The sequence below is a fragment of the Chinchilla lanigera genome, unplaced genomic scaffold, assembly GCF_000276665.1.
Source record: "Chinchilla lanigera isolate Chin_1 unplaced genomic scaffold, ChiLan1.0 scaffold00120, whole genome shotgun sequence".
NCBI lineage: Eukaryota > Metazoa > Chordata > Mammalia > Rodentia > Chinchillidae > Chinchilla > Chinchilla lanigera.
In genome coordinates, this window is record NW_004955521.1 from 486,646 (window position 1) to 506,461 (window position 19,816).

Consider the following 19,816-nt stretch of genomic DNA (forward strand, 5'->3'; position numbering starts at 1 on the left):
TCTGAAACATAAAGATGTCCATCTATAATAGTGTACTGTACCCAAACTTCCTTCCTTTAAATATGTTGTGATTTGATATTTAAACTGCACTTAAATTTAAATCTGATTTGAAAGCGCATAGAATTTATGAAACAATAATAATGGTCAATATTTGTTGAGCACTACTGTGGAACAGGCATTATCTAGTCTAATCCTCACAGCAGTCCTATGTAGATGGTACAGTTGCCTTCTCCCACATGTCACCACGAGAACATTTGGTGGTACTTGGAGATGTTTTTCATTGTCATACTGAGAGGTGCTACAGACAATCAGTGGATGCAGGCCAGGTGTTAGTGACACTTTGCATGGCGCCAGTTATCAGAGTCGCCTGCAGTGAGTCCCCAGTCTCTTGCCCAGGTTACATCAGCGCATCGCAGGAAAGAAAGAACAAGAGACAGAAATGGCGGGTGCATAGCAGGGATCTAGGATGACCAGTGGTTCTGGGGAACAAAAGGCCTCAAAGCACCCAGACTCTTGGTGTTTATTCATTACACCTGCATCAAGAACAATGGGTGAAGGGCAGTGAGTATTTCTGGGAACAGTAATGGCGACTACTGTGGGCTAGGAAGATCAAAACATTCTTGGAAGGACAAGGACAAGACACAGGGGCAATGAGGCAACGATAGTTTCCCTGGCGGCTTAGCCTGTTTAATAAGTCTTTCCTTGCCCTGTGAGTACCGCAGCAGTCATTACCCCTAGGGCTTCCAGCTGTGCCCGGAAAAGAGCAGGGAGTTTATGTGTTACAATCTGGCCCAAAAAGGCAGGACAAGAAAAAGCTTGGATATCCCCTAGACTCAATTTAGAATTCATAGCCCCCAGCATCCAGGGGTGCTTCTGAACATCCAACAACACACAGGGCAGTCTCCTACAGTAATCATCTGGCCTAAAACTTAATAGTACCAAGGCTGAGAACCCTGGTCTATTCTAACCTCCTTGAAACTGAGGAAGCTCTACTTTGACTTCAGACTCTAAGCATAAAAGATTTTATCAGCATTCTGTGTTATCCAAGTTGAATACTTTAAATATTGGTTGCTGCTAGTTTACTTAAATAAGTTGAGAGCAGTCATTTCAATATTCCAGAGGTAATCTCCACTTTTTTTTTTCTCCACAAACTCTTTAAGTTACACCAATGGAAATAACCTGTGGAATATTGAAATGATTGCTCTCAACTTATTTAAGTAAACTAGGAGCAACAAATATTATAACTGCTTTATGGGGTAAATGGAGGTTATTCAAATGCTAAAACTGAAAAATGAACTTGTTTTCATTATGCTAACTCACTGGCATAAAAAGAAATTTAGTTTGTTTCCCATAAACATGCTTTTATATTTTGGATTCTGTAAACCTTCATCTCTGACAGCCCTTCCGACTCTTTCCTGGTTAAGTGGCTGAGAGGGAAGGAAGGTGCACTTTACATTTGGAAAAGATGTTTACAAAAATCATGCTAGAGTCCAAAACCCTTCTTACTCTCCAGCTGTAGCCCTATTACGTAGGATAGGCTTTGTATTTCATGGGTTTTCCCTCTAGTCATGAGCCTGGTTCTTGTTTTAATTAAAACACAAACTATATATTGGTGTAAAAAAATAGAACTTTTTGACTTCACCCAATGAGACAAAACACAGAAGGCAACCAAATTATTTTGAAGTTTTCCAGACTCAAAAATAATGTGCATCCTTTGCAAAAAGCAGAGTATAAACTTCTTGTAACCTTGCCATCAAAAAAGGCAAAACATTGTGCAGCAACTGCAGGTTTGTGAGAGAGAGGATGACACACATAAACACAGAGGTTCAAAATAGGCTTTTCTGTCACTTCAGATGGGTTTCCAAATTTCTTTATTCCTATGAGAACCAGATCCCTCTATTGTTTTTTTCCCTCTATTGTTAAAACAAAAACCTCTGGCATTCCTGGAAGACAGACTCTTTGTCTTCTATTTCTCAGATGAGAAAAGTAAGGCTTGCAGGGGGTGTATGACTTCCACAAAATTATTGATAGGTGAGTGACAGGGTCAGGACTTAAATACCAAACTGTTTGACCACATTGCTCTTTCCCTTATGAGCAACTTAGTTAAGTAGAAATATCTCTGGACCAGTCTCTTCACCCATCATTCTCCCCATTTGGCACTGAAGTGATTACAGATTATTTCTTGGCAGTAAAAAAGTTGGTATACATTATAAATAAATAAAATAAAGGCAGGTGAAGGGAAATTAAGCAAATCTCTTAGTTTTTCTGTATCTCAAATTTTTTTTCTGCAAGATGCTAATCATCTTTACTTACTGTTTTGGATTTTTAATGAGGAAAACATGAAAATTTACGTATGTGTGTTATATAAACATATACATATATGTAAATACCCACATATGCATACAGATATACACATAGTACACACATCATGCATGTAAATACTTTCACACAAACAGAAATGGGTGAAGCACTCTGTCCTCTGTGTGGGAATCATGTTGCTTTTCTATATTAGTCTGATGTACAACTGTGGTGAAATTTGGTATTTTTTGGCAGTTGCATAACTTATTTTTTGTGCAGACCAAATGTGATCAAGATAAATAAGTGTCCTTCATCTTACTATCCTCTTTAGTCCAACTCTTTGCAACCTAAAATAATCACATGAAGTTATGTGGATTCATTTTCCTGAGGTGCTTGAACTACCATATTACCTGGTGGAAAAATAAATTCTTACGGCAAACTAACCTCACCTTTAATGAGTTTTCAGGTCCTCAAATGAAAAAGATTCCTTGCAGAATAGACTTTATTTTCACCAAAATACCTACCCTTGCTTGTGTTTTGTGTGGACTACCTTTTACTCAGCTTGATCTGCGAACACATCTCTGAGTTTTGTTACACTTCAACAAAGGCCCAGTTCACAGCTGTGGAAGACCTGAAAAATGGGATGGAGCATCCACCAGGTGGATCCGGCAGTGAACTGTGTGCATCTCGAATACAGTTCTGCCCTGCCTTCAGAATATGTCTTCAGAAGATAGTCCAGGCTCTGAGCCCCTTGACTTGCCCTCCACTCTAGGAGGAAGTCTACCAGAGATACACGGACCCTATTGTGCCTTCTTCTGTTCTTCCTGGAAGGTGACCAAGGCTTCCATGTGCCTCCTGGCCATCTCAGTCAATCCTTCCCTGTCCCTGTCAGCCATGCGCTTTCACGCAGTTGTCCTGTTCTTATCTAAATTAAAACTTTCCTTAGTGCTCCTCAATATGATTGGATTTTAGCAATTATTCAGAAGGCCTCACATTTTATACTGTTTTTTGTAATGTCCTGCATTTGAGCCCAATTACCTCTCATTCCAAAAGACTCCAGCCCCACATTATCAAAAGCCTCAAACCTTGTTCTAACATCATGTATCATATATATTCTCTTGTTTTCTAAATACCTCCCAGAAAAAAAATGAATTAGGAATCATCTAATCCAGAAAAGATGGATTATGTGTTAATGTCCCATACCCAGCGTTAGATGCATGACTGGCACCAAGTTCTTTGGATTCCAAAACTTGGACCAGACACCTCTGACAGAAGGTAGAGAGGAACCTCAGGAAAGAGTGGTTTCCAAGAAATATAAGCAACTGTTAGATTTTGTTTTCCGTTTGCCTTGTTTTACTCTGCAGATAACCCTAGGAGTTCTTATCTTGCTTGATAGTCATTGGATTTCTTGGATCCACTAATGTATATATATATATATATATATATATATATATATATATATATATATATAATACAAACTATTTGCCTTTCACAATTAGCTTTTTGGCAGTCTACTCAACAAGCATCTGTCAGCCATTAATAGTATTCCTCATCCAGTTTGAGGCTGGTGCATATGACACAGAGATTTGGTCTGTGCTCACAGAGTTTATAGAATGCTGTAACAACTAAGGGTTATAAGGTCCATTCTCGAGTCAGTCTTTATACTTTGGTAGTGATTTATTACTGGCTCATGATTAAAACTGAATCATTACTGATGTTGAGCAAAGGTTACGACTGCCATCTGCCCTACTGCAAGATGAATTTTTCTTTGAATTATTTTATTTATAATTTTGCTTCAGTAATTAAGATTTAACATAATTTTCCTGATCATTTTAATATTTTTGAATGTATATAATAACTAACATTTGTTGAACATTTACTTTATGCTGCACTTGATTTCCCATGTTTTACATTGTTGTTATGCTTTACACTGTGATCTTAGCACCCATGCTCTCAAATAAGAACAGTTATCACCCCATTTTACTAATGATATTAAAGAAATTAATATTAGCTGTAAAGTGTTGAGGTCAGGATATAATATGGGCAGTCTGGCTGCAGACCTCATGTGTGCAAACAATGCACTGAAAGTGACTTCTATTTCACCTTCCCAGTTCACCTGGATCTCTGTTCCATCCATCTGCACTGCTTGAAGTAGAAGGAAATCATTTGAAACTATGATTTCATTACCTTTGCCAGTGTGGATTGTCATCTTTTGCCTGCTGTCCATTATATTAATTACATCAGTAGTACAGTAGAGTAGTTCTCAGTAGATTATCAAAAAGAATTACTGAATTTTCCTAAATACTAACTACAAACAATATCTACCATTTAAATTTTTATTAATATTTCAAAACATCTAAAAAGATGTAATGAAACTAAAGAATCAGAGCAGTAATCAAACGCATTTGAAAATGAGATTGATTATAGTAATTTTCACTAATGGAGCCTAATTGGTGAAATGTATTTAAATAATGGATGATATATGAAAGAACTGTACAGAAATATATTCCATGGGTTAGGGAGAAAAAAGGCTTTTATAAAAGAAACTGGAAAGGAGTTTTCAGATATAAAGAAAACTAAGTGAGTCAAAGAGGGGAGCAAGACTTAGGGGATTAAAAGAAGGGACTATCAATAATGGCAGACAGGTCTTTATTAAAGATAAGGGTTGAAACGTGTCCACTGTTTTGAATTTAAGACCTTTGGTGTAGCCAGGCATGGTGGCACCCACCTCTAATCCCAACGCTCTGGAGGCTGTGGCAGAAAGAGCGAAAGGTCCAGTCCAGTGCAGGCAACTTAGAGACACAGTGAGACTGCGTCATGTAAAGCAATGGGGATGCTGATCAGGGCTCAGACCCTGGATTCCGCCCCATTACTGGAAAACAAGACTGTTGGTGACTGTAATAAGTATACTGTCTGTAGGGTGATGTTACGTCGTAGTGGCTGGAGGAGGAAATGTAGATGGGAGAGAATAGAGACAAGCAGAGACAATTTTTTCAAAACAGATAGCTCATGAACACAAGAGCAAATGCCTGTGGACTGCTCAGGGTGTGCAGTGCCTTGAGGTGGCAGGAGTGCTTATTTTTATAGGATCTGAGGAGAAAGCCAGTATTGAGAGAATGGCCCAGGAGGTGCAGAGAGGGGAGCTGGTGGCAGGACAGGAGCCTTAGAGAAGTGAGGGGAGAGGAAAACTGAGCACACACAGGCAGCTGGAGATGCAGGAGTGGACAAGGCCACTTCCTCAGAGGCGTGTGAGGACAGCACAGATCTCCTGAGCCAGGAGGGTGAGCCTTTGGAGAAGAGGACAGCAGTTTGTTAAAATATTGTGCTCTGAAAATATCACTTGAGCTGTGTCTTTGCATTCACACATTGTTGGCATTATTTTTTATTGCATGCCCATTGTGATGCCTGCCTGAATTTTGGAAAGCTTTGTGAAAAAACGTGAATTTCACAAGAGTTGTTTGTATAGGTAGCTTGTTTCCTTTGGAAACCTAGTGGGACACTTAGTTACTTACGTTTCTAGCTGAAAAGGTGCTTAGGATATTATTCTTTCATTTTCAGTAGCTCATTACCATTTGAGTAATGTCTGCTTGTTCACTCAACTGGCTTCAGTTTTTTAGGAATAAAAGCCAAAGCTTTTTAGATTCACATAATATCTAGGGTGGTTAGAGTCCCCAGTGCCTGGTGTAGAAATCCTGTTGTTATTAGGAAGCCCATGCATGTTCAGAATGCTTTGCTTGGCTGAATGACGGGACCGACTGGTTTAGACTGGGGTATGCAGGGTTTTCCAGCATCAGATCAGCTGTGTAGTTTGTGAAGCTGAGTTTTCAGTGTCATCCTTCACCTACTAACTCGTGTGGGTAAAGAGAGGATAAAAAGAAGCCAAGTAACATCCTGGAAGGGGCTGAGCCTTCCTTCCTTTCATTCCAGTCCCAGATCAGCCCCTCTTGTTCTGTCTCATTACTTTTTACATCTTGTTCTCCTGAGCTTAAAATCAGGACTGCACTGAAAATGAGGAAGGGAGGACTGGGAACACACACCAGAAACGGGTTAGACAGAACAGACAGCAACATTGAATGGCAGTTAACAGTTTATGAAATGAATTCAATTATTTCAAATAATTATGTGTTTTACAGATAAGGAAACTGAATCTTAGATACATGAAAGTGTTTATTTGTCCAGAACTAGAGCTAATAAATGTCAGAACTACAGCTTGAATCTAGATCTTCTGTCCACAAATTCATTATCCATTATGCAAAGGACATCAGCAAGTACTCATACTGTTACTCTACTGAGTGTCTTTTTGTAAAAATGCATGATGATTACATTGTTAGATTTGTAACTATAGGTTTCTCTAAGAAGATTAGCTCTATGTAAATGTAAACAGCTATTATTGTTAATGTTACTGCAACGAAAGTCATGGACAACCTAGAGGAATTCCTGTAATTCAGTTTAGTAAGTGCTTAGTATCTGCGGTAAATAAAATGTCTGCACCCCCAGGAAGCAGATAAAGCATTTATGTAGAGACACAGATGAGATATACTGTGACAGACTCTGTGATGGGTGCATGACCAAGATGAGATAATCTAGAGCAGTCATTTTTGAACTCATACATCAGAGTCCCTGGATAGCTTGGGGTAAAACAGATTGCTGGACCCCACTTTCAAGAGTTCTTGATTCAGAAGCTATACAATCATTTTTAAGAATTTGAATTTATGAGAATTCCCTGGTGATGTTGATACCCCTGATGTAGAAATCATACTTTGAAAGCTGGCATGACTTATATCATGGAGAGTCAGGGAAGATATGGTGGAAGTGATAGCTAGGCAAATAGAATCTGAAGGAGTTTTCCTACTGAAGTGGTACAGTAACATTTAGGTAGATAAAATAGCAGATACTAAAGGTAGAGACAGGCAAAACAATAGATAGGGAAACCGCAAGAGAGTTGTCATTTTTTCACACGTGATGGCGCATACTTGTAATCCCAACTGCTCAGAGACAGAGGCAAGAAGATCACAAGTTCAAGGCCAGCCTGGGCAACTTTACAAGATTTAGGCTCAAAATAAAAAAGGGAAGGGGATATAGCTCAATAGTAGAACACTTGCCTAGCATGCTCAGGAACTGTGTTCAATCACCAGTACCACTAGAGAAATTAATAAAAGAGATTTGTTATTGCCACAATCAAAAGAAAAGTGGACAGTACTGAAAGGTGAACCTAAGCTTATGCTATACCTAGCGGCTATGTGAAGCATTGAAGGGTTTGAGACAACCACACACTTAGATAAAATTTGCATTTTAGAAAATAATTAATTTTAGTGCCAGTATGAAGGTTGGGAGAAATTCCCACTTACTGCCTAAACATGAAAAAGCTTTTTTGAACACATACAGTATTATGCCCCAGAATTAGCAAAATGTGTGTACACGGGCATTTATTTGGTCTCTGTGTGCCATGCACATGTGCAAGTCAAACCAAAACTTACTGCACACCTCTGTGTCAAACAGCAAGAGTTGGAACCACAATGAGAAGTCAGACGTCCTAATGGAGTTTGGGTCAAGATGCACAAGCCTGGAAATGCAGATAACAGTTCACCCATCTTAATCGCATGTATATCATTAAGCCCAGTGAGCAAACCTTATTGAATTTGTCTTTAACTGTATTTAAATATAATCAATCTTAAATTTCCTCTTTCTAAATTTTTTTCCTTGGAAGAAAAGCAAAAACAAAGAGGGTAGGGTGTATGGCAACCAGCACAGTAGTCCCAGTTTTAATTGGATTATAGACTGTGTAATTTTTCAACCTCTACCAGCTGTTCTCAAGAATTTCCTAGATTCCTTAGGAATCTAGCCAGATTAGGAATCTTGGCCAGATTCCTTAAAGACCCTGTACTTGGCCAGTACCTTGTTACTGGTATTATAAAGAAAATGTGTTCTCTGTGTCACCCTGACTCTCCCAGCCCCAGTAGTGTAATATAATAGGGAAAAATACTTCCAGTTTTGCTCCAAGAGGCAGCCTCCCTCTGTACATATGGTGAATTTTCTAAAGCACCTGTAGTCTCAGAGGAACAGCCCACATAAACAGGATGTTATTGCATCAGACAGGTAAGAGTAATTTCTCTAATTAGCCATTTGAGGTTTCATTTTTCACTTGGAAATACTGGAATTTAATTTGTTTGTGATGTGCAGTTGGCAGGTTGACAGCCACAACTGCCCTTGACTCCGTCTTGCCGCGTGGGTACTAGACGGGGAGCTCTGCAGGACTCGATACATCTGCCTTGCTTCATCTGTCAACATCTAAAGTACCGTGGCACTGACAAATGTGTCCAGGTTACGCATTCATCACTTGCAAGGCTAGAATAATCCTAATGACTTTCTCGTAATCAGTTTTCTTTTAGATTAAATGTTTTTTCTCAGTCCCCCCCCAAAAAATTTTGCAGCAAGAGGGAGTTCATGGTAAATGCTTATTTGCATAAGAATACTCTTCTCAGAAATACAGAGCAAAATATTTTTAGCAAGCTCAGTTTTATGAATTAAAATATGAGTGTAATGGAAGACAGTCCCGGCTTAGCCTTTGATTAAAGAAAGTGTTCATCCTGTTTGTTTTGTGTGAGAACCACTGTTTCTCAAGAAAGATTGATTGGCATCCTCATTGATCATACCTATTGATTTTACATTTGTTTCAGTTTTTCTGATTTTGGCTCTTTATGTCATAATTTGTTATCCTAAGAGCTAGCCCCTGAATTTATGCTGGGACCCACTTGAAAGATGGCTCCTTTCACTTCAAACTAATCTATACAAGAAGCAGATGAGCTTTCAGACATAGAACCACACTCCTCCCCCTTTTCATGACATTACACTGGTATTTCCCAGGAAGACACAGATGCTGCAGTGGCAACATCAGCAACTTTTGCATGGTCCAGGCAACATCAGCACAGGCTTGTCTCCTCACTGCCTTGGATGTTCCAGGGAGCCCAGTACTCCTCCACCTGGCTTTGCCAACTGACTTGGGACTCAGAATCCAAATATATGGCCATCTTGTGGAAGCTCTCAAAGTTAGATAATTTGTACATCTTCCTCAAGTAGCAGAAGTGATGAAAGAATATATGCAGGGTACTTCCCAGGTTGGTAGCTAGAGAAGGGCTGCCAGACCTCTTTTCAATCTGCATCTGCTCACATGCTTTTAGGTAGAACTTAAGATGCTGCCCTGTCACCGGGCAGCCCCTTTGGGGTCCACTGAGACAGACTTCCTGCGAATAAACATTGTGCTCAAGTATCTCCTCTTGCATTTACTTCTTCTGCCTAATTTGAGTGAGTGCTCTCATACTACATCGCCATACTCACTTTCTTCTCTGGCTTCCCGTTCAGTATTCAGTCACATCACTCAAGACTATCCCGGAACTGTGCCGAAGATGTGACTCCCAGAACGAAGACAGAGCAGGTAAGTTCACTCCTCGCCTTTCCTCCTCATCATTACTTAACATCGAGGGCTGTCGGGGGCGGCAGTGGGTTCTCCTGCTGTCTTCTTTCCCCTTTATGGTTTTTCTACTCACATCCCCTCCCTACACCTTCAACAAACAGATGCTTGGTCATCCACAGGAGAATAACGGGACAGAGAAGCCATAATAAGGACCCAGCTGCATACAAATAAACATAGGAGGTCATCTCAGCCTCTCTAAACCACAGTATATGCAGCAGTTTACTGAAAACCCAGGAAACGGTTGGTGATGAAATATAACAGTGCAGGCGCCAATGAAAAGATGTTGGATGCATTTACTGCCCATATGGCAGGACTGGCTGCGGGATAGAGCTTTGCCAACGTCTGAAACCCTATCAGGGATGTGACATGATAGAATCTGCAGCAAGGCATACTGTAACAGTTCAGATTAAAGCCAAGCTTTGGAGTTGTATAGTATAAACTAAACAGAATTATGGCGCATAGATGAAATCCAGCTGCCTGACCTTTCCTCCTTGTACTCCCCTCCCCCGACAAAAAGTACATTTAGGGTTGTTTCTCCCTCTGTAAATCAAATTAGCATTTCTGCTTTTCTCTGTGATGGGCAAAAATGAAAATAAGAAAAAGATATTGACGGGAATGATAGCATGGTATTAAACTATGAAATGATGCTTACTTTTTCCAGGTAATTACTTTAAATTAATTTTAAATTAATTACTTTAAATTAATTTTAATTACTTTAAACCATCACCTTGCTGAAACTAGACCTCCCCTGATAGTAATGAGAGTCCTGAGAACCGTGGTTGGTGGCGAACTTACGATAATCCTGTAATTATGTATACTGTGTTTTAAAATAAATAGACGTACCTCACCTATGTAGCTTCTACAATTCTAGGTCTTTCCAACTAAGAGGACTTTTATCAGGTTAATTTACCTTCTGAACTATTTGTTTTCTTTTGACATTGTCCTTAGATGAGACGGAATAGCAATTAGTCTTTCTCGGTTTGTGTGTGTGTATGTGTGTGTGTGTGTGAGAGATGCATCAGTATTTGTGCACAGAAAACATTTTTAAATTCAGCCTTTTTAAATTCAATTTCACTTACCTATAGTTTTTTTCTTTTTATTTCAAACACTCCAGTTTCTATAGGGCTTAACAGAGGCTTTTGGCTAGGAGTTACAATTGTTTCAGAGTTGAGCCAATACCTGTGGTCAGTGACACGGGCCACAAAGTGCAGCAGAGTGCTTGCTGTTGTCAGAGTCCAAAGTCGTCAGCAATATGTGGAAGTAAAGAAGACCTGTGTAACAGCTGCACAGTGATCCAGAGAAAGGCTGGTGGGAGGCGAGACGAGGAAGGGTGTCCAAAGTCTGGGTGGGTTTCAGCTGTTTGTCAGCTGTGTGATCTTAAGCCTGTGGCTAATTAACTATAAAATAAGAAACTTCTTCTAAGCTGGATGTGGGGGATAATTACAGAAAGCTCAAGAGTTTAAGGCCAAGCATGGGCAACTGAGCAAGACCCTGTCTCAAAATTTAAAAGAAACTTCTACCAATGAAACCAGCTATTGCTAGGATAAAAATTGGGTGATGTATCAAAAGCTACTTTGCAAATAAAAAATTTTCTTTCTTTAACTGGAGGTGAGGAGTGAGGAAAACAATACCAACTGTTTCATGAGTAATAATATAGATACTATTAATGTACTAGGTAATGTCGCAGGCACTTACCGATCACCCCTGTGAGTTAAGTACTATTAGATATTTATGTTGTAGATCAGCAAGCTAAGAAACATCAATTAAATATCTTGCCCAGAGTCACACAGGAGTCAAGTTACAGAGCTGAGGTTCAGACCCCTCTAGAAATCTTCCTCTAGATTTAGTTCTTATCTACTATGCATACTACATTGCAAAAAAACTAGATTTAGCAGCAGCAATTTAATTTTAATATGTTGTCCTTTGAAAACTTTAAATTTGCATTTTCCCCTATTAAGGGTTAATTTCTTTCTTCTGTTAAGTAACTGCTCTTAAGTGAATAAACAGAAACTTTCAGCAATCATTCTTCCTTAGGCTGGTTTATTCCATTTTCTTCAGGTCTTGGGACTTCTAGCCATTTCACATTAAGTGATGTTATATTTTTTTTCTGAGGTGGAGGAGGAGGCCAGCTTCAAGTTCACAAACCTTTAAACTGCACCCAAAGCAAAGACCCAGTGCTCAAGATGGTCAGCAATGTTTAGGTTTGACAGGAAATTGATTTACAAGGGAAAGACTCAGGCATCATAATAAAATCATATATACTCCTCCAATTTGGTGGCCTATTTGGAGACCAGGAAACTACATTTTAATAGACAAAGAATGATTCTAGAAAAAGGAATCTGTGGAAATATTCGCCTGTATACAGCATCACTTTATCTGAGGACTTTGAAAGAAATCTTGTGGTAATATTTGGAAAGGAAAACAAGGTAAAATTTTCAGAACCAATTTCTAAAAGAATGGAAATATTTTCAGTCATTTTTGTGGGCACCAAGATGTAGAATTAATCCTGTCCAGCCTGTCTTTATTGTGTCCACCGTCTAGGGAGTGTGTCCCAGGGATGTGAGCAGATTTCTGTCTTTACAAATAGATGGCAGCAGAAAGCACTTTGGCCTCTGAGGAAAGTGAGCATCGTCTTTAGCACAGAGCACCTGCAGAAGAACATCCCCTTATGCCTCACTCTTCCCTTTACTCTTCTAGAACTCATTAGCACTTGCTACCTGAAGCATTTTGTCATATCCTAACATCTATCCTTGTATTAACAAGTCTTTAACCAGTTATTCTTATTTATTCTCTTATTTACTCATTCCACACACATTTGTCGAGAGTTCTTTGGCCCGAGCACTGAGGACTTGGCAAAGAACAGGAGAGTCCCTGTGTTCACGGAGCTTATAGTCCAGTGGGGGTGACAGTCAAAAAGCAAGCAAGGGCTGCGGATATAGCTCAGGGGTATTAGTGCCTGCCTGGCAAGTGCAAGGTCCTGAGTTGAATTCCCGATACCAAAAAAAAAAAGCAAGCAAACTAGTAAATAAGATTATTACAGAGAACCGTATTGGGCACCATGAGCAATGTGACAGAATATCATGTGGGCACGAGGAAGGGAGGAGTTACAGTGGTGACCAACGTGTGGTACACGTGCCACAGCCAGCTGTTTGTCATGGAAAGCTGTCACTGGCTTGGGAGGTCAAGGAGTGTTAGAGCTGCCCATCACGTGAACACCAGAAAGGAGGATTGAGGAAAAGGAACTAGCAAGTGTGAAGTCCCTGGCCTGGATGAGCTTAGCAACATGAGGAGCTAAAGAAACCCAGGGTAACTGCTACATGGTGAGCTAGGAGAGGGGAGGCTCAGGACTTCACCCAAGCCAGACTCCTGAGAGTTCAGATATTCTGCTGAGTGCAGTGACAGCACTGCCAGCAGGACTCCTGCTGTCTAAAACCCCATCACCGGTTGGGTATCCCTTATGCAAAATGCCAGGGATCAGAACTGTTTCAGATTTTGGATCCTTATAGATTTTGGAACCTTTTGGATTTCTGATTTTCAGATTAGGGATGCTCAGCTGTACCTAGAAAGAAGCCTCAGCTTGTAGAATCTTATTTCTCAGTAAGGTGAGAGACTTTAAAAATCATCTAGTCTGAGAGAAAAAGCAAGGAAGTGCAAATAATGAACTGGTAAAATGTTGACAACTAATGAATGTGGACGAAGGTGTACAGTTGTCTGGGGTATTACATTTAGTTTTGCAATGCATATTTATTTTACAAATATTGTGTAGATTATAAAGGGAAAAATTTTAAATTATCTGCAAACAAAAAGTTTTCTAGAAGTTTAAAAACTGTGTACTCCAGTGTGATCTTTGAAGGTCATTCTTACTGTTCCATCCCTGTGGTCATCCAGCCTCTACCTCTCACTTTAGTGAGAGGGAGGGCACATTCCCTGTGACACGGTCCATCCATAAAAGGCTAACTGTGTTATTCAGCCAAAATCAATATCCCTTGAGTTGCCAACCACCCACCCTAGCTCTTCTAGAACCAGGGTCACCTCTGCACCTGGGTAGACAGGAAGAGCACCCACTCCTGGGAAGCAGCACCAAGTGCCAAGTGTGTGAGGGCATCAGTCACTCCTGTTCTCATCTTCTTGGGGTCAACCATTCCTGCCACAGTTTCAGGTGCATCTTCATGACTTGTGTATACATTCCAGCACCCCCATAGGGGACCCAAGTTGAATTTGAGGTCTCCTCCTGTATAGTCTGATCAGAACCGGTCAGCCAGTGGACAGCTCCTGGGAGTTACCAGGGACCTTTCCTGTCTGTGTGAGAAGGCCCATTCTTTCTGCCTGCTTCCCCCATGTTCTGAGAGGAACAATAGTGGCAATTGAGCCTGGCCTCCGGCAGCCCACTGGGCAATACACAGCCCAGGGCTCACACAGCCCAGGGCTCACACAGCCCCTGGGCCAGCTCCAGCTGAGGGCCTCGAGGACGGCTAATGGCAGTGCTAGAGTCTTGGGGGCCTCCCCTGCGCTCACCAGCTCCCTACTGCCCGTAAGTTTATCCAGGCTGTCCCTTCCTTTAGTCTAGGCATTGATTCCTCTAACAGGAATGATATTCTAAACTTCCCCACAATTATACTACCCTGTGACGGGGCATTGAGCTTTGGAGAGAAAAGAGGTTTTGAAAGGAAGGAAGATGGGGGAATTGGAGGTATCACAGAAAGGTGAAGGGATCAAGTAAGAGCAGGAAGCCCAAGATCACACTCTGCCTTGCCTAGAGCTGCACAGGTGCTGGGGAGGGTTCTGAGTTACTCCTGAGCTGTTCAGGGTGCCAGGCAACATGCCAGGTCAACAGCTTCCTTAGCCTCAGAATAATTCTGATTATTATGCCCATTTTATTGATGAGAAAACAGAGAGCAGTCAAAAATAAGTAATTGGCTTAAAGTTCTGGAGCTAACAAGGGAATCTAAAACCATCCCTGCTGTCTCCAGGGCTGTTAGGAGTTTGAGTCAACTGAGTAATTTAGTGCAGGAAACCAGGAATAGCACGTAGACTAGCATAAGGGTTAGCACCGAAGGGAATTATGTGTGAAATGTTGCACTCATTCACTGCTTCGTACCTGCTGCTCACGTAGGAAAAGGAGCCCACAAGACAATGATGCCAACTCTCTCTGTGGTTTGTAAATGAATGTAGAAATACATCATAGCAACACATGACATTCAAATAAAACATACTCAGTTTCATTGAGTTGGACTTACTACATTAGGTAGTCAGATACACATTTGTTTCACTTCACAATGATTTAAATACCTCGGGATTCTTTTAAAATATGTATCTTCTAAGATCACTGTAAAATTTTCTCATGAAAAAAATCAAATATTAATGAGCTTTGCATCTGAGATCCTAAATGAATTGAGGTTAAAATTTAGTTATATCACAGTAATAAACGTGATGTCTTGGAATATCTTTGAGAATAGATTATGAAAGAGTATCAATACCAAATAATATAGGATGTTACTTGTATTACAATGAGTAAAGGAAACCATATTTTTTAAACTTGGTGTCTTATAAGAGTCATCTTGGATGTGTATTTAAAAGCACTGCAAATTTGCTGTATTTTTAGGCATTGTGCATGCAAACTTTGTAACCGGCCCTGGGCCTGTAAAAATGAACACTTACATAGTGCCCTAAGATTTTCAAGGAGTTCATAATCTGAAATAATAGATTGGCATGAAATTTATCCTGTAGACATTGTGTGGTGTGGTTGATGATGTTAGACTTGTAAATCTGTTTTCAGTTTGCATTTAGGTTTAATGCTAAGAGCATGAAAGTAAATCGAAAAGCTTACTGATTAGTCCATTTCACATGGTGTGATATAAAGGACACCCCAAAGCATAGAGAAACACATCTTCTTATGATCCCAGTCAAGAAAATGAACACCTCAACATGAGGCAGCAGTGAAACACCCAGTTTATTTAACAATTAAAAATTTAAAAGTTATAAAACATCTAGATGAGAAGACTCATGATGTAAAACAATTATTTTAATTTTTAACAAAATTATAATTATAAAGATGATATAATCCTTTAAAAGATAGAAAGTTAAAAACTAATCAATCGTGCCATGAAAATAAAGTTACTATATTTTTTCCTGAGCCATATTTTGTGTATAGTTTTAATCATAAAGTAAGGACAGTGTCATCTGCTGGCCTTTCTTTCTATTGCTGTGGAATGCACGTGGCTGTGATTGTGAATGGATCACAGAACTCACCCATAAAAGTAAATTTGCTCTGAGAGCAAGAATGTAAGTCAGTGTGCATGAAGACGAACCAGGGGTTGGTAAAAAAATTAGAATAAGACTCTCAATACTGAAATTAAAGAAGGGGCTGAAAGTAGCAGAGCTTGAATACATTGTGTATCTGCCTCTTCTCCTGAACACTTTTTCTCTGCCCAACCGTAAGTACAGTCACTGCAGCAGCCTTGTCTTCTAAAAAGTTAATAGCAGTGTTAACTTTTAAGAGTTAAGAAAGTAATAATTAAGAAAGAATTTGTGGAAAAGAAAATTTAGAGGAGGGTTCTCACAGTCTCCTCTTCTATGCCCTGGTTTCTTCTTATTTGACTCTAAGGAACATGTCTTCTGCTTCTAAAACAGATCGTTAAAGAAGCCCCCTCTTGGTAGAAATGAGTGTGGGAAAGTCCAGTATAAAGAAGGATGAAGAACGAGAAATTCAGAGAGAAGTATCATGTAGGCAGAGAAGGAAAGAACTGAAACACTAGGACACGAAGAACCCTAAATAAAAGCATAGAATCTTTTACCTGTGTGGCTAAGGCTTCTCAGTAATTTCCTTCTCAGGAGTCTAAGACGTTCCACAGGGAAAAAGGATTTCTTCTGACCCATTTTCCCAACCCAGTGTGAAAGCACTGTATGAGTGTGTGTTGCTGAAAGTTCTAGTTTGGGAACTCCAAAGCATCCCTGATACACCTCACCGCTTGCTGAAGATGATTCTTTCTTTTGTCTCCCAACATTAAACAGCCTCTGTCTTCCCATTTCCAATGATCCTTCTTTGTCCACGTATATCTTTTGCTCTGACTATTCCCGCAGTAAGAGGTGGTAGGGCTGAACTGTAGCTCACTGATACAGTCCTTGCCTAGCACATGCAAACCCCGGAATTCAGTCCCCAGTACAGTCGATCAGTCAAGCAAGTAAATAAGTAATAAACCCAGGTAACGGAGAAGCCTAGAGTCTTGTAGCTCGATTACCCGTGTCTGCTATGTTCTTGGCAGGGACTGTCTTTCCTGTTCCCTTTCCACCTCCAGAGCCCTTTTCAGAGCCCTTGTACCTGACTTCTAGACACTGTCTAGTAAAAATATGTAATCTCAGCTCCACATATAATTACCACCTTGTAGTACCACATTCAATAAATATCAAACAGATATGTTATTTTACTCACTAAGTCAAAACTATTATCATGTCAGTGTGTACCGCCAGCCACATTTTAAACGCTCACTGGCCTCAGTCTTCTGTTGTCCTCTGTTCTGGACAGCACAGGTCTGCTATACCAGCACCATTGCAGCACATTTTCTAGTTCTCTATACTTTTCCTCCTCTTTATATGTTTCTGTTTGGAAATTTACTAATAGTGTGATATTGGTTTAATATCAGTTTTCCCTAGTAGACTAAAGCTCATTTGGACAGTGGGGTCCATGGTGGTGTCCGGAGCTTGTTGCTAACTGAAATGCTAGAGGTGTGGATGGTGGATGGACAGATGAATGTGGGGAAAGTGGAAAGAAGCCTGGGGCTGGTATCACAATGGAAGTATGGACAGCTGTTATTCTCCTGTCTTCATCTGGTTTGCTACCCCTGCTTTCATCTGCGCCATCAGTCTCTTTTTTCCTGTGGCCCTCTTTACCTCCTATCTTTAAAGATTATGCCCTCTTTGCCTCCCATCCTTAAAGAAAAACTAATAAAGCCCTCTCCAGGACCCTCCATCCTGTCTGTCTGCTCCTCTCTCCACCCTGTTTAGCACCAACCTGCTGTGAGAGTTACAGAAGGCTGCATCTCCAGCCTTCTCCCTCCATTCACCTCAGGATCTGCAGTCAGACTCGCTTGTCTGGGAAGGTCCCCACTTCTGTAGAGTCAGATCCAGTGACATTTTGATGTGCTTGTCTTTCTTGGCCTCTGGACAGGATTTGACACTATTGGTCATTCCTTTCGGTCTCCTCTCTTGGTTTTTGTGAGGCCTTCCCTCCTCATTTTCCTGCCAACACTCTGAAATCTGCTTTTCTACTTTTAGTTCTTCTCCTTCCTTTGCTTGACCTTTAAACCATCAATCATACTAAATACTTAACAGGATCCTCTCTCTCCTCTGCGTCTCTCTCACTCACTCTCCCAGTTCCGCGTGTGTTCCACCTACAAGCTGCTGCAGATCTCCACATTCCGGCCTCTCTTGCAGAGACCCCTCATATCCACTTTGACATCTCGTGGAGTTCTACAGGGCACTTCTTCAGCCCTCTTCACACAGTGTTCCTCCTCACATTTTCCCCTCAAAAAACAGCGCGCAGCTTACTGAAAAATCTACTCTGTTTCTGAAGTCAGAATTCTCCCTCCCTCAGACCCCACATCAGTTCATCACTAGGGTCTGAGTCTTCTGTGCTTCTGCAAAATTTATACATTGAAACTTGACTCCCAAGGTGATGTTATGCAGAGGTGAAACCTTCAGGGAGGTTATTAGGTCAGGAGAGTAGAGCCTCATGAATGAGATTAGTGCCCTTCTAAAAGAGACCCTCAAGAGCTCCCTCACCCCCTTCCACCCTGAGAGAATGCATTTCTTTATGAGCCCCCCTCAGGGATACCTTACTTCGGTTAAAATGAAAACAACATCTTTCTGTGGCCAACAAAACTCCGAACTGCACTGGCCCGATAGCCTCCCTCCTGTTCGTTTTCAGTCCCTTCCATGTGGCTCACTTCACTCTGGGAATGAGAGCTGCAGAATCTGCCAGATTCTCTTCTGCTTTAGGCATCTGTGAATGTGTTTCTCTCCACCCCAAAGTATCTTTCCTTTAACTTTCCCCCTGAAACTCACATCTTTCATCACCCCGTCTTAGTTTAAAGGTCACCTCCTGATAAGGTTGCTTAGCTCTTCTCCGTTCTGTACCCTGATTATTTCCTTCAGAGCACTCTGTGTTTCATACTTGTCGTTCCAGCGCTGTGGTTCAGGCATTTCACCCTTGCCTGTGCCTAGAACCATGGCACAGAAGCTACTTAGCCAGGATTTGTTGATTGAATGAACCCTGTGAAAATACTTTATTCTTCCATCAGTTGCTTTAACACTTCTGAACATGCTGCATTATAGTCTGACATCTCTTGATAATATTAAAAAGAGGTCACCAGCTGGAAGAATAGATTCTTGTAATAAGATGAGTCTAAATTTAAGATAACACCATTAAAGATAAAAAATAGAAATTCTTCCATTCTAATGTTTTCAAGAATAGTTTTTATTGAAAACTATTTTTGAAAAACTTGCTCCTAAATGACAGCTTGTTAGTAAACGATTCCCAAATTGTAATCAGAGAGCAGTTTGGGGTTCAGGTTAAAGTGAATCTAAAATGAGTATGACCAGGTTTGGCCTCTGGTTTCTTGAATTCCATGTGCTACATACAACCCAAATAGAGGCACTGTGGATTGCATGTCCAGGGAATACTTTTAGTTTTGATAAAGTGGTCCTCTAGTTTTATGAACAGTTGCAGTCAGGGTGCGCAATCCTGGTTAAAAAGTCAGTATGCTATGTAGTTCTCCATATGATACTTAAATTTCCCTGAGCCGTCATTTATTTTCAATTGCGAATGCCTAAGAACTGCCCATCTATCCTCCAGACTTGTGAAAAATCTCTGATGGAATCATACACTTGCTTTGTGCCGAGAAACATAGAAAGCCTTTCACAAATATGTGTAAAGTTTTAGAGAAAAGTTTTAGGAAAATTCCTATTAAGATACATTTTGCGGAATTCTTAAAATGCCATGCATCTTTCTCTGATCTTTTGTAATATCACCTGCCAAGCGCACACTGACCT

At 40.5% G+C, this 19,816-nt stretch overlaps 1 protein-coding gene across 8 annotated transcripts in view; it reads left to right on the forward strand.

Annotated features, from left to right (window-relative positions):
• Sncaip (synuclein, alpha interacting protein) overlaps nucleotides 1-19,816 on the forward strand; it is a 138,422-nt gene that overhangs the window by 76,376 nt on the left and 42,230 nt on the right. For 5 of the 8 annotated variants that reach the window (XM_005409294.2, XM_005409292.2, XM_005409297.2 and 2 more), the window contains exon 3: nucleotides 9,658-9,730. In XM_005409294.2, the coding sequence (XP_005409351.1) occupies nucleotides 9,658-9,730 (73 nt within the window). Of the gene's footprint in view, nucleotides 1-7,797; nucleotides 7,918-9,657; nucleotides 9,731-19,816 lie in introns of all 8 variants that reach the window. The other 3 variants (XM_005409289.2, XM_005409291.2, XM_005409299.2) reach the window with 1 other exon arrangement.